At 37.5% G+C, this 12,827-nt stretch overlaps 1 protein-coding gene across 1 annotated transcript in view; it reads right to left on the reverse strand.

Annotated features, from left to right (window-relative positions):
• LOC117366894 (mucin-19-like) overlaps positions 1 to 12,827 on the reverse strand; it is a 441,720-nt gene that overhangs the window by 357,076 nt on the left and 71,817 nt on the right. The window contains exons 12-14 of the mRNA XM_033958871.1: positions 11,581 to 11,595; positions 7,094 to 7,117; positions 2,822 to 2,845 (exon numbers count right to left, since the gene is read on the reverse strand). Coding sequence (XP_033814762.1) covers positions 2,822 to 2,845; positions 7,094 to 7,117; positions 11,581 to 11,595 — 63 coding nt within the window. The remainder of the gene's footprint in view (positions 1 to 2,821; positions 2,846 to 7,093; positions 7,118 to 11,580; positions 11,596 to 12,827) is intronic.

The following is a 12,827-nucleotide window of genomic DNA, read 5'->3' on the forward strand; positions in this document are numbered from 1 at the left end:
CAAATGTGACGATATATTATGAAATGGTAAAGGCAATTATTTTACAATCCCTGCTGTCAGGAAACAGGAAAATCAAAAATACTGTCTTCATTTGTCTAGATATTTATCTAGATAAAAGCACTGGATGTAGGCAGGATCGAGATCATTTCTGGTGGCCATCTTGTACCTAGATATTCAGTTCAGCTTAATGCTGAAAAAACAGATATAAATCCGTGGCCAGGATTTGAAGTTAGAAACATAGAGTATGACGGCAGAAAAGGGCCGTCGGCCCAACAAGTCTGCCCACTCAAAGAACCCTCCCTCAACAAGAACCCTCTTTTTAAGCATTTCCCCGGAGAAAGCCTACATGTTTATCCCATCGTCCCTTGAAGTCGAGTGCGTTACTGGCCTCAACTACCTGACGTGGAAGACTATTCCATCGATCAACCACTCTTTCAGTGAAGAAGTATTTCCTGATGTCACCATGAAATCTCCCACCCTTGAGTTTGAGCGGATGCCCTCTGGTTGCCGTGGGACACTTAAGGAAGAAGATATCTTGACTGACTTGCAGAGTTTAAAGATTGGGAAGATTATTTTTAGTGTTTTAACCTCGTTTTTCATTTTAACTACTATGGGAAACAGCACAGTTCTGTGGGCATTTAATCTCAGTTCCCTTTAAAATCTATTATGTTAACGGGTTCTATGATTCTGTCGTATACACAGAAGTCCCTTCACTAAAGAGCATTAAGCCTTTTATGCACAGTTGGTGCACAGTAAAAGGCTACCATGCAAACGTATTAAAGCATTTTGCAGTATTCTCCTGTTTCTGTGTATTAAAGCATGAGTTATTTAATGTTTGTGTTGCACTGACAATTATCATATTTCTATTATATGACGGTTCTGTTAAATTCTGTATATTTCTGATACTGTTTCATATTAATCCTCTTATTAAGTTTCAAATTATTATTTTCAAGTTTACCTCATTGATTGTATTGATGCTTATATTTAGTCATTTTACTATTTTTATGTTGTTAACAAAGTTGTAACCTTACCTGCTGTACACTGCCCTGAGTGAATCTCTTCATAAAATATAACTTTTTTTTCAGTGTATACTTTGGGCCTAACATTCAAGGGTTTATGAATTTTGAAAATTACGCTCTTAAATTGGCCTTTTTTTAAATATTTATTAGGGCTGAATGCTTAGATATGCCCTTAAAATTTCACAAAACTCCTAGTAGGGCAGGAAATAAAGTTAGTACTTTACCACTGATTTTCATCATTGGACTCAATAATTAGCCTTGTAAATTTAAGATGACTTTTTTTTTTTAGCTGAAAAGCTCCTAAATTCGGCTGATAATAGAGCATCAATTTAGAAGCTTCATTAAGGGCCCTTTTACTTAATTGTAATAAGTAGTTAATGTGCAGTAAATTGCACAGTAATAGCAAGGGCACAGCCATGTTAAGGGGTTTTGTGATATATTATAGCAGTACAGTTAAGTGCTCTTCTTGATAGGGGACGTGGCATGGGTATAGAATAGGTATGGAAGTCTAAGCCAGCTAAATAGGAGTCACCGAGAGCTCCTGCATTAACTACACCAAAGTACCATGCACTAATTTACACTTTAATACAGGTTCAGAATAAGAAAATGCCTGCTCCGCCCCCAATGGTTTCTATGGAAAAATTTGCAGCTACCGTAGCCTACATTCTTTCATTAATCCATGGTAATTACAAATTTTACTATGGTTTAGTAAACAGGCCCTTTAGGAGCTTAAATTTAGGGCCTCTGCTTTTTGGAATATCAGGCTCTACATTTTCTTAGTTTTTACTTATGAATATATTTTCAAAACTAAAATTAAAAATATATGTTTTTATTATATAGGCCTAGAAGTATAAGTTATCTTCCTGACTGGTGTTTTGAGGAACGGGGACCCCATAAACACACTTCCCGATTGGGAATCTGCAGAGGATAACCCAACTCCTGGGGCAGGCAAGATCTACAAACAAGTTGACCCACCCCTAAATTAGAACATGCCCCAAAGCTGTTGGCTGAAAGAAGGGTGTCTGAGTTTCCCATTTTGGTACATATTTCCTGTGCAGTTGAATTACTGAAATCCTAGTGATCAATATGATTTTATTATTGACCTTGACAAACGAATACTAAAATTTAAGATACGAGGGGCCGCTGAAAAGTTCTCAGCCCAAAAAACAAAGTTGGGGCAGTCTCCATCGACGGCTATACACTTACCCCTTGTTTTACTAAGGTGCGCTATGAGTTTTAAATATGCGCGTACGCTAACCGCTAATATGTCCATAGACTAACATGCACGTATTAGCGTGTGGTTAGCGCTATGCGTGTTAAATATGGTACACTATGCGTGTTCAATATGCACGTGCGCTAACCGCTAATGTGTCTATAGACTAACATGCACGCGTTAGCGTGTGGTTAGCACGTGCTATTTAGCGAACGGTAAAACGCTTAGCACACCTTTATAAAAGGAGCCCTTAGTCCAGCGATTTACTGCTTTTTTTCGTTACATATTTTTCTGATGTAACAAAATAGAAATGGAAAATCACTGGCCTAAGTGTATAGCCTTCGATGGAGACTTCCCCGAGTTTGTGGGCTGGGCTGAGAACATTTCAGTGGCCCCTCGTACTCTATCTGATTTATCAATGGTACCAGCAACAAGAAAAGAGAAGAAGTTGTAAAATATTTGTCTCAGAAACACCATTTTATTTCAGTATGTTTTCCTGTTCTGATAATCTGACTTTCCTGTAGAAGGAATGTTGTAGTCTTTTTTGCTCTCAGGATAGGGGAAAAGTCTTTACTCATAAATACTTTACCTGATGATTTTTTTCCTTTTTTATCTGTTGATATAAAACATAAACATTGTTAGCACAGTGGAAGAAAGCTCTTGTGTGACTGATTGGAAGATAACATGAGCTTCTGAAGAGTAAACTATTAATATGTTAAGCATCAGAGCCTGCAGTAGTGGACAGTATTGTGATTTAGTTAATATACTGTGTTGAAAGGCCAAGATTCACTAACGTGCACTGCTAAGCTTGTGCAAAATGATGAGTCAGTAGGAATTATTTACCCACATGTCCCATTTTATGCAATAGGACCTATTTACTATCTGTGTTAATGGCATTAGTGTGCACTAAGCCACTAATTAATTTTAAGGAAATTTTAAGGAAAATTGTAATTTTATCAATTATGTTTCTTGATGTATTATCGCTGTGTTTTCACAGTTTCTCTTGTTGTGAACCACACTGAACTGCAAGGTATTGCGGTATAAAAAATAAAGTAATTATTATTATTGTTATAATCCATGACAAGAAGGACAAGGCATTTTGAAAGCAGCATTGCGATCATTATTATGGAAAACTACAATATTTATTACTTTTTCTTTTCATTTTTTTAGTGAGCAGTTACTGAACAGAAAAATACATTTGCCATTAAAGATGATGAAACTAACATAAACATTGAACAGAAACTTGTAACGAAGACTATTGGCATTACTTGTAACAATGCAAACCCCCTTCCCTTTATACAAACCCACAAAAGCAATTTTTAGTGCAGGCTGGCACTAAAGCCAGAAGTACATTTTAGTAGATCTAGCAACAAATGTGACGATATTTTATGAAATTGTAAAGGCAATTATTTTACAATCCATGCTGTCAGGAAATATTATCTTAATTTGTCTAGACATTTATCTGGGTAAAAGCACTGGATATAGGCAGGATCCAGATCGCTTCTGGTGGTCATCTTGTACCTAGATATTCAGTGGGGCTTAATGCTGAAAAACTGGATATAAATTTAAATGCCGTGGCCAGGATTTGAAGTTGGCACTGACTGTAGTGTTTAAAGATTGGGAAGATTATTTTTAGTGTTTTAACCTCTTTTTTTTATTTTAACTACTATGGGAAACAGCACAGTTCTGTGGGCATTTAATCTCAGTTCCCTTTAAAATCTGTTGTGTTAAGAGGTTCTATGATTCTCTAATATACACAGAAGTCCCTTCATTAAAGAGCATTAAGCCTTTGATGCACAATTGGTGCACAGAAATAGGCTACCATGCAAACATATTAAAGCATTTTGCAGTATTCTCCTGTTTCTGTGTATTAAAGCATGAGTTATTTAATGTTTGTGTTGTACTGACATATATCATATTTCTATATGACTGTTCTACAATGCTGTTAAAATCTGTATATTTCTGATACTGTTTCATATTAATCCTCTTATTAGGTTTCAAATTATTATTTTCAAGTTTACCTCATTGATTGTATTGATGCTTATATTAAGTCATTTTACTATTTTTATGCTGTTATCAAAATTGTAACCTTACCTGCTGTACATTGCCCTGGATGAATCGCTTCATAAAATATAACTTTTTTTTCAGTGTATACTTTGGGCCTAACATTCAAAGGGTTTATGAATTTTGAAAGTTATGTTCCTAAATTGCCCTTTTTAATATTTATAATAAAAATTTTATTTTTATATACCGCCATACCCAAGGGTCCTAGGCGGTTCACAACAGTGAAGCTTAATATATGCAATGCAAATGAATACATCAATTTAAAATACATCTGAAAGATTCGGTGAAGTTAGATGGATACAATATAGAGAAAATACAAACAATTTAAAATAGAATTAAAAGTATTGAATTAAAAGATAAGATACATTAAGATACCAGCCTGTTAAATAGTTGTGTCTTTATCTGTTTTCTAAAATCTAGATAAGAGGGAGCTTCTAACACGATTTTGGCAAGGCATGTATTCAGTTTGGCCGCCTGAAATGAAAGGTTCTCTCGAGGAACCTCTTGTAATAACAAGTTTTATAGAAGGATATGCAAACAGATGTATTCTTCGTGAGCTTTTATTAGTGTAATTCAGCGTAAAATGAGAAGTAAGATAGCCTGGTAACATGCCAAAAACTGGTTTATAGCAGATGCATGAAAACTTAAATAAGACTCTAGATTCCAACGGCAACCAATGGAGCTTTTGATAGAAGGGGGTAATGTGCTCTCATTTTTTCATACCAAAAATGAGGCGAACAGCAGTATTCTGAACCAATCGCAATTGTTTAAGAATTTTCTTAAAAGCACTCAAATATATAATGTTACAGTAGTCAAGAATACTTAAAATAGAAGATTGAACTAACAAGTGAAAAGAGGCTTCATCAAAGTACTTCTTGATGGTGCGAAGCTTTCAAAGCACCGAGATACTTTTTTTGAATATTAAATCAGAATGTTTTTCCAATGTAAGATGTTTGGACAAAGTTATTCCCAATATTTTTAAGAAGTGTTCGATATTATAATCCAACCCATTCGCGTGTATCATTGTTTCTTTAATTTTATCGTTGGGAGTTGCTAAGAAAAATTTAGCTTTTTCTGAATTTAATTTCAGTTTGAAAGCAGCCATCCAAAGTTCAATCTGATTTAAAATAATTGATAGTAGGCTGAGTGCTTAGATATACACTTAAAATTTCACAAAACTTCTAGTAGGGGAGGAAATAAAGTTGGTACTTTACCACTGATTTTCATCATTAGACTAAAAAATTAGCCTCGTAAATGGATGACAGGCATAAATGCAGAAGTGTAACTTATAACTCAAAATTTAAGATGACTTTTTTTTTTAGCTGAAAAGCTCCTAAATTTGGCTGATAAGAGCATCAATTTAGAAGTTTCATTAGGGTCCCTTTTGCTAAAGTGCAATAAGTAGTTAATGTGCAGTAAATTGAACAGTAATAGCAAGGGCACTGCCATGTTAAGGGGTTTTGTGATATATTACAGCAGTACAGTTAAGTGCTTTTCTTGATAGGGGACGTGGCATGAGTAGAGAATAGTATGGAAGTCTAAGCAAGCTAAATACGAGACATCGAGAGCTCCTGCATTATCTACTCCCAAGTACCATGCACTAATTTACACTTTAATACAGGTTCAGAATAAGAAAATGCCCCCAATGGTTTCTGTGAAAAATGTGCAGCTACCATAGACCAGTGATTCCCAACCCTGTCCTGGAGGAACACCAGGCCAATCGGGTTTTCAGGCTAGCCCTAATGAATATGCATGAGAGAGATTTGCATATGATGGAAGTGATAGGCATGCAAATTTGCTTCATGCATATTCATTAGGGCTAGCCTGAAAACCCAATTGGCCTGGTGTTCCTCCAGGACAGGGTTGGGAACCACTGCCATAGACTATATTCTTTCATTAAGCCATGAAATTTTACTATGGTTTAGTAAACGGGCCATTTAGGAGCTTAAATTTAGGGCCTCTGCTTTTTTGAATATCAGGCTCTACATTTTCTTAGTTTTTACTTATGAAGTATAAGTTGTCTTCCTGAGTGGTGTCTTGAGGAACAGGGACACCCATAAACACACTTCCCGATTAGGAATCTGCAGAGGATAACCCAACCCCTGGGGCAGGCAAGATCTACAAACAAGTTGACCCACCCCTAAATTAGAACATGCCCCAATGCTGATGGCTGAAAGAAGGATGTCTGAGGATCACATTTTGGTACTTATTTTCTGTGAAGTTGAATTACTGAAATCCTAGTGATCAATATAATTTTATTATTGACCTTAACAAACGAATATTAAACTTAAGATTCGAGGAGCCACTGAAAAGTTCTCAGCCCAATACACAAAGTTGAGGCAGTCTCCATCAAAGACAATACACTTATCCCCTTTTTACTACGGTGCACTATGGGTTTTAGTGCGTGTTAAATATGCGCGTGTGCTAACCGCTAATATGTCCATAAAAGGAGCCCTTAGTCCAGCGATTTTCTGGATTTTTCGTTACATATTTTTCTGATGGAACAAAATAAAATGGAAAATCACTGGCCTAAGTGTATAGCCTTCGATGGAGACTGCCCCAAGTTTGTGGGGTGGGCTGGGCTGAGATCTTTTCAGCAGCCCCTCGTACTCTATCTGGTTTATCAATGGTACCAGCAACAAGAAAAGAGTAGAAGTTGTAAAATATTTGTCTCAGAAACACCATTTTATTTCAGTATGTTTTCCTGTTCTGATAATCTGATTTTCCTGTAGAAGGAATGTTGTAGTCATTTTTGCTCTCAGGAAAGGGGAAAAGTCTTTACTTATAAATACTGTACCTGATGATCTGTTCTTTTTTCCTTCTGTTGATATAAAGCACAAACATTGTTAGCACAGTGGAAGAAAGCTCTTGTCTGGCTGATAGGAAGATAACATGAGCTTCTGATCAGTAAAACATTCATGTGTTAAGCATCAGAGCCTGCAGTAGTGGACAGTGTTGTGAGTTAATGTACTGTGTTGAAAGGCCTAGATTCACTAACGTACACTGCTAAGCTTGTGCAAAATGATGTGTTAGTAGGAATTATTTACCCACATGTCCCATTTTATGCAATAGGACCTATTTACTATCTGTGTTAATGGCATTAGTGTGCACTAAGCCAGAAGTACATTTTAGTAGATCTAGCACCAAATGTGACGATATTTTATGAAATGGTAAAGGCAATTATTTTACAATCCCTGATGTCAGGAAACAGGAAAAACAAAAATATTGTCTTAATTTGTCTAGATATTTATCTAGATAAAAGCACTGGATGTTGGCAGGATCCAGATCATTTCTTGTGGCATCTTGTACCTAGATATTCAGTGCAGCTTAATGCTGAAAAAACAGATATAAATCCGTGGACAGGATTTGAAGTTGGAACTGACTGTAGTGTTTAAAGATTGGGAAGATTATTTTTAGTATTTTAATCTTGTTTTTCATTTTAACTACTATGGGAAACTGCACAGTTCTGTGGGCATTTAATTTCAGTTTTCTTTAAAATCTATTGTGTTAACAGGTTCTATGATTCTGTCGTATACACAGAAGTCCCTTCACTAAAGAGCATTAAGCCCTTAATGCACAGTTGGTGCACAGAAACAGGCTACCATGCAAACATATTAAAGCGTTTTGCAGTATTCTCCTGTTTCTATCTATTAAAGCATGAGTTATTTCATTTTTAAGACATTTTCTCTGAGGGGGCGTGGCATGGATGGAGCATTAACCATGATTAGCATGTGCTTACTGGCGAATACAGAGTTAAGGGAAGAGCACATAGCACATACCTTAACTTGATTAGCGCATTCTAAAACGATTAGCACATCTTAGTAAAAGGACCCCTTAGGACTAGATTCACACAGGTCACAGGTCGGATCCGGTCCGTGCGGTATCCAATCCATGTCCGTGGGTCTGATTTACAAATCGCCCTCATGCTTCACTAAAGAGCATGCCCATGGTTTTAACCCGCTTTAAACCTGCGTGTTAAAACCACGGTCTCATAGTGCGGGAGAAAGGCAGCGAGTTGGGGCAGGTAGGAGAGATTCAGGGCAGGCAGGTGAGAAGAGGAGATACGCGGCTGGCAGGAGAGATTCACGTCGGCAAGAGAGGTGGGGGCTGAAAACAGGAATTCGGGGCAGAGAGTAAGGTGGCAGAAGGCAGGGCAGTCGTAAAACAGCTGATCGATTGGTCCTCAACAGTCGCTTGTTTCTGATCGGCCAGTCCAGTCGGTGTTGCAGGGTTTTGGTTTGTGAATCACTGCCTGCCATCATTTAAATGCCGTTCCCCCTCATTAGCATGCGTGGATCGGAGGATGATCGGGACACAGGTTAGTGAATCAGGTCAGAGGTAAATCGGATCGCAAAGGGCTCGCAAACCGATCGATACACGATCAGTTTGCTTAGTGAATCTAACCCTTAGTCCCTTGCAGTCACCATTATGTGAAGGCTGAGATTCCCAATGACTTTGCCTCTGAAGTGCCCCTAGCACCAGTCAGCCCAGAGAAAAGACAAAGCTAGGGAAATTAATCTTTGTCTTCCATAGTATCTCTGAACCATGCTTACTGTTCTCTTCCTAAATAACAGGCTTAGCAAAATATACGATTTTCTTATTGAACCAGCAACCATAAAGCCAAACTGCTATAACACTCATAAAATACCAAGTGTTTTCTTCACTGCAACTACACCAACCAGTTCGTAAATAAGAAACAGTAGATAATTAACCCGCTACAATGCCAGACCATATTCAATAACTGCTAAATTTACTACATCTTTTCTGTCATTCCATGTGTATAGCAAAAGACTTTGAATAATATCAACTAAACCAGATCCTACAGGTGGAGTGTTGACACAAAATAAGCACAGACATCTTGCCAAGAGTTTTAAGATATTTCCAAGTATTAATCTTGATGATAGTATTAACTGACTGCTAAAGCCATCCATTAAATATATGAGGTTGGTTTAAAATGTTTTGTAAAAAAAACCAAGTTACTTTTTCACTCCGTCAGAAATTATAAAGACTATGGGACACTCGATGAAGTTACAGGGAAAAACTTTTAAAACTAATAGGAGGAAATTTTTTCTTCATCCTGAGAATTTTTAAGCTCTGGAACGCGTTGCCAGAGGATGTGGTAAGAGCATAGAGCATAGCTGGTTTTAAGAAAGGTTTGGACAAGTTCCTGGAGGAAAAGTCTATAGTCTGTTATTGAGTAAGACATGGGAGAAGCTACTGCTTGCCCTGGATTGGTAGCATGGAATATTTCAACTCCTTGGGTTTTGGCCAGGTACTAGTGGCTTGGATTGGCCACCGTTAGAATAGGCTACTGGTCTTGATGGACCATTGGTCTGACCCAGTAAGGCTATTCTTATGTTCTTAATGTAGTCTCCATTGAAGGCTATACATGCGAGTCCAGCATATATCCAGTTTTTTCGTACTTTATGAAAAATAGCTGTTTCTGAGTCTTGCTGCGTCTGGGTAGGTTGAACTGATGTTTCTTCCATCAGGCTGTGGCTTTCTTCATGGTATGCTGTGAGGTCTGCATTTTGTCTTTATATATAGTGGGTTCACTGACCTGATTGAGAACAGAGAGGTCTGTTGGTCATGAATTTGAATTTGGGTGGAAAAGTTCTTCAAATTCATCAGACCTCCCTATTCTCAATAAGATCAGTGAACTCACTATATATAAAGACAAGCTGCAGACCTCACAGCATACCCTGAAGAAAGCCACAGCATGATGGCGGAAAAGTCGGTTCTACCTATCCAGACACGGCGAGATCAGGAAAACAGCAACAATCATGATGCCAGCTGCGGAAGCCCAAAGAACGAATGTTGGCACTGTAATCCAATTAACATCGGTAGTTGGTTGCCAGACTCTATTTAAGAAGAAATCATTTCCCAAAGTATTAGTGGAAGAGGATGATTTATGCAGAAATTCCTTCTAGAGACATATACATCAAGTACCCCCTCCCCCACCCCAGGTAAAGTCTCCAGAGTTTCTTTCAGCTGATTAAATTTCTTTTGTATTTTCCTTCTTTCTTCTCCCTAGATCAGTGGTATTTACTGATAGCCCTAGAACAGGGGTCTCAAAGTCCCTCCTTGAGGGCCGCAATCCAGTCGGGTTTTCAGGATTTCCCCAATGAATATGCATGAGATCTATGTGCATGCACTGCATTCATTGCATATTCATTGGGGAAATCCAAAAAACCCAATTGGATTGCGGTCCTCAAGGAGGGACGTTGAGATCCCTGCCCTAGAAGGACACAAATGGGTGGAATTTTAAGGCCATCCCTAATGAAAATGCATGAATTAGATTTATATTCTCATGTGTACACTTATTTGGGATATTCTGAACACTTGATCTGTTCATGACTGAGGGTCTCACAAGGCAAGGCTGGGAACCATGCCCTTGACCAGAGGTAGACAATTTCGGTCCTCCAAAGCCAGTGCCAGGTCAGGTTTTCAGGATATTCACAATAAATATGCATGAGATAATTTTGCATCTAAAGGAGGCAGTGTGTGCAAATCTATCTCATACATATTCATTGTGGATATCCTGAAAACTGACCTGGCTCCGGCTCTCGATGACCAGAATTGCCTACCCCTGCCCTAGATACATGGCAGAGGATGAAATGCTAGGCTGACAATAAAGTTTCTATCTTCTGTGGGGATTATGAAGGATATGCCTGTTTTCAACTCATTAAAAGCCAGATTTAAACCCCAAGCCCCCATGCTACAAAACCATAAGGCGGATTTTATCACCAGCCGCAGCGGCAACCGCTCCAATGCTCATAGAATTCTTATTAGTGCTGGAGCTGTTACCGCCACGGGTAGCACTAAAAACTGCGCTAAGTTTTGTAAAATGGGGGGGGGGGGGGGGTTAGTGAGGATTTTCTGTCAGTTTCTATCTATGGTGTCCTGGGAGAGGGTGGAAGCTTAGTCATTTGTGCCCTAAACATTCACAGTTATTTAGGATGCCTGAAATCTTTCTTTCAGTCTATTTTTTTCCAAACATTTTTAGGGTCATGTTTTGACCATTCTTTTGCTCATGATGGTTTCCACCTATCTTTACTGAGTGTAAAGTCTCTAAAAGAAGATTAAGAATAGCTCTAGAGAGAAATACTAAACAAATTAATACTAAAGATTAAGATAGAATATATAAGAATCCTGTGTCATAACTTTCATTTTATTTAAATGTATTTTCCTCATCTGATAATTGGCTTTTTTCAGTAGAAGGAATGTTTCAATCCTCTTTTCTGTATGGAAGGGGAAAAAAATCCTTACATATAGATACTGTACCTGGTTTTTGTTCACCTGTTGATATAAAACAAAAATACGTAAAATTCCTGGTGAAAATTCATTAAGCCCTCATCTCGCTCTTAGTTTTCATGGTGCTTCATTTTATATTAGCAATTGATGTTTTATAATTGTTCCACAGCATGTATATCTAATACTGTTTCATATTAGTCCTTTACCTACATTTCGATTCACCATTTCCAAGTTTACTTCATTATACTTATATTCAAAATTGAAAGTTTTATGTTAAACTTTATCTGCTGTATACCACCTTGGGTGAATCTCTTCAAAATGGCAGTTAATAAATCCCAAAGCAATCCCAAGACACTGAAGAGACTGTGAAGAAGCAGAACAGCAGGGGCAAACTATGGCCCACAGGCCACGATGAAGCCATGGAACTCTTTAATCCTTAAATGTATGTAGTTGAATAAAAATAATTATTGACCCGTTGTGCCATAGTTCTGTGTCTATTTCTCTTGACATCATCATCATCATCACGGGACTTTGATGATGACATCAACAGAGGCATCCATGATGCTATGATGTGCTTATTTTCTCGCACAATAGGAGAAGGAAGATGCAGCTGTGGGCTTGCAGAGGTATGTCTGAAGGGATAGATGAGGACAGGAAGGTAATATGGCAAGGAAGAGTACTAGGGTCTAGCTGGGGAGCAAAAAGAAGTCAGTATTCTTTTTTATATTATACTCCAAGGCTATACAATACAATGGCTACAATTTTGAAGGATACCACAAATATCCTTCTATGCTGTCTATTATATTCTTGTATGCTGTGTATTGTGGTATTGTTGTATTGTTTGTGTTGTACTGACATTTATCGTATTTCTATTATATGTCTGTTCTACAATGCTGTTAAAATCTGTATATTTCTGATAGTGTTTCATATTAATCCTGTTATTAGATTTCAAATTATTATTTCCAAGTTTACCTCATTGATTGTATTTATGCTTATATTTAGTCATTTTACTATTTTTATGCTGTTAACAAAATTGTAACCTTACCTGCTGTGCACTGCCCTGGGTGAATCTCTTCATAAAATATAACCTTTTTTTCAGTGTATACTTTGGGCCTAATATTCAAAGGGTTTATGAATTTTGAAAGTTATGCTCCTAAATTGGCCTTTTTAATATTTATTAGGGCTGAGTACTTAGATATACAATTAAAATTTCACAAAACTCCTAGTTGGGCAGGAAATAAAGTTGGTACTTTACCACTGATTTTCATCATTAGACT

The sequence above is a fragment of the Geotrypetes seraphini genome, chromosome 9 (assembly GCF_902459505.1).
Source record: "Geotrypetes seraphini chromosome 9, aGeoSer1.1, whole genome shotgun sequence".
In the NCBI taxonomy this organism is placed as follows: Eukaryota; Metazoa; Chordata; class Amphibia; order Gymnophiona; family Dermophiidae; genus Geotrypetes; species Geotrypetes seraphini.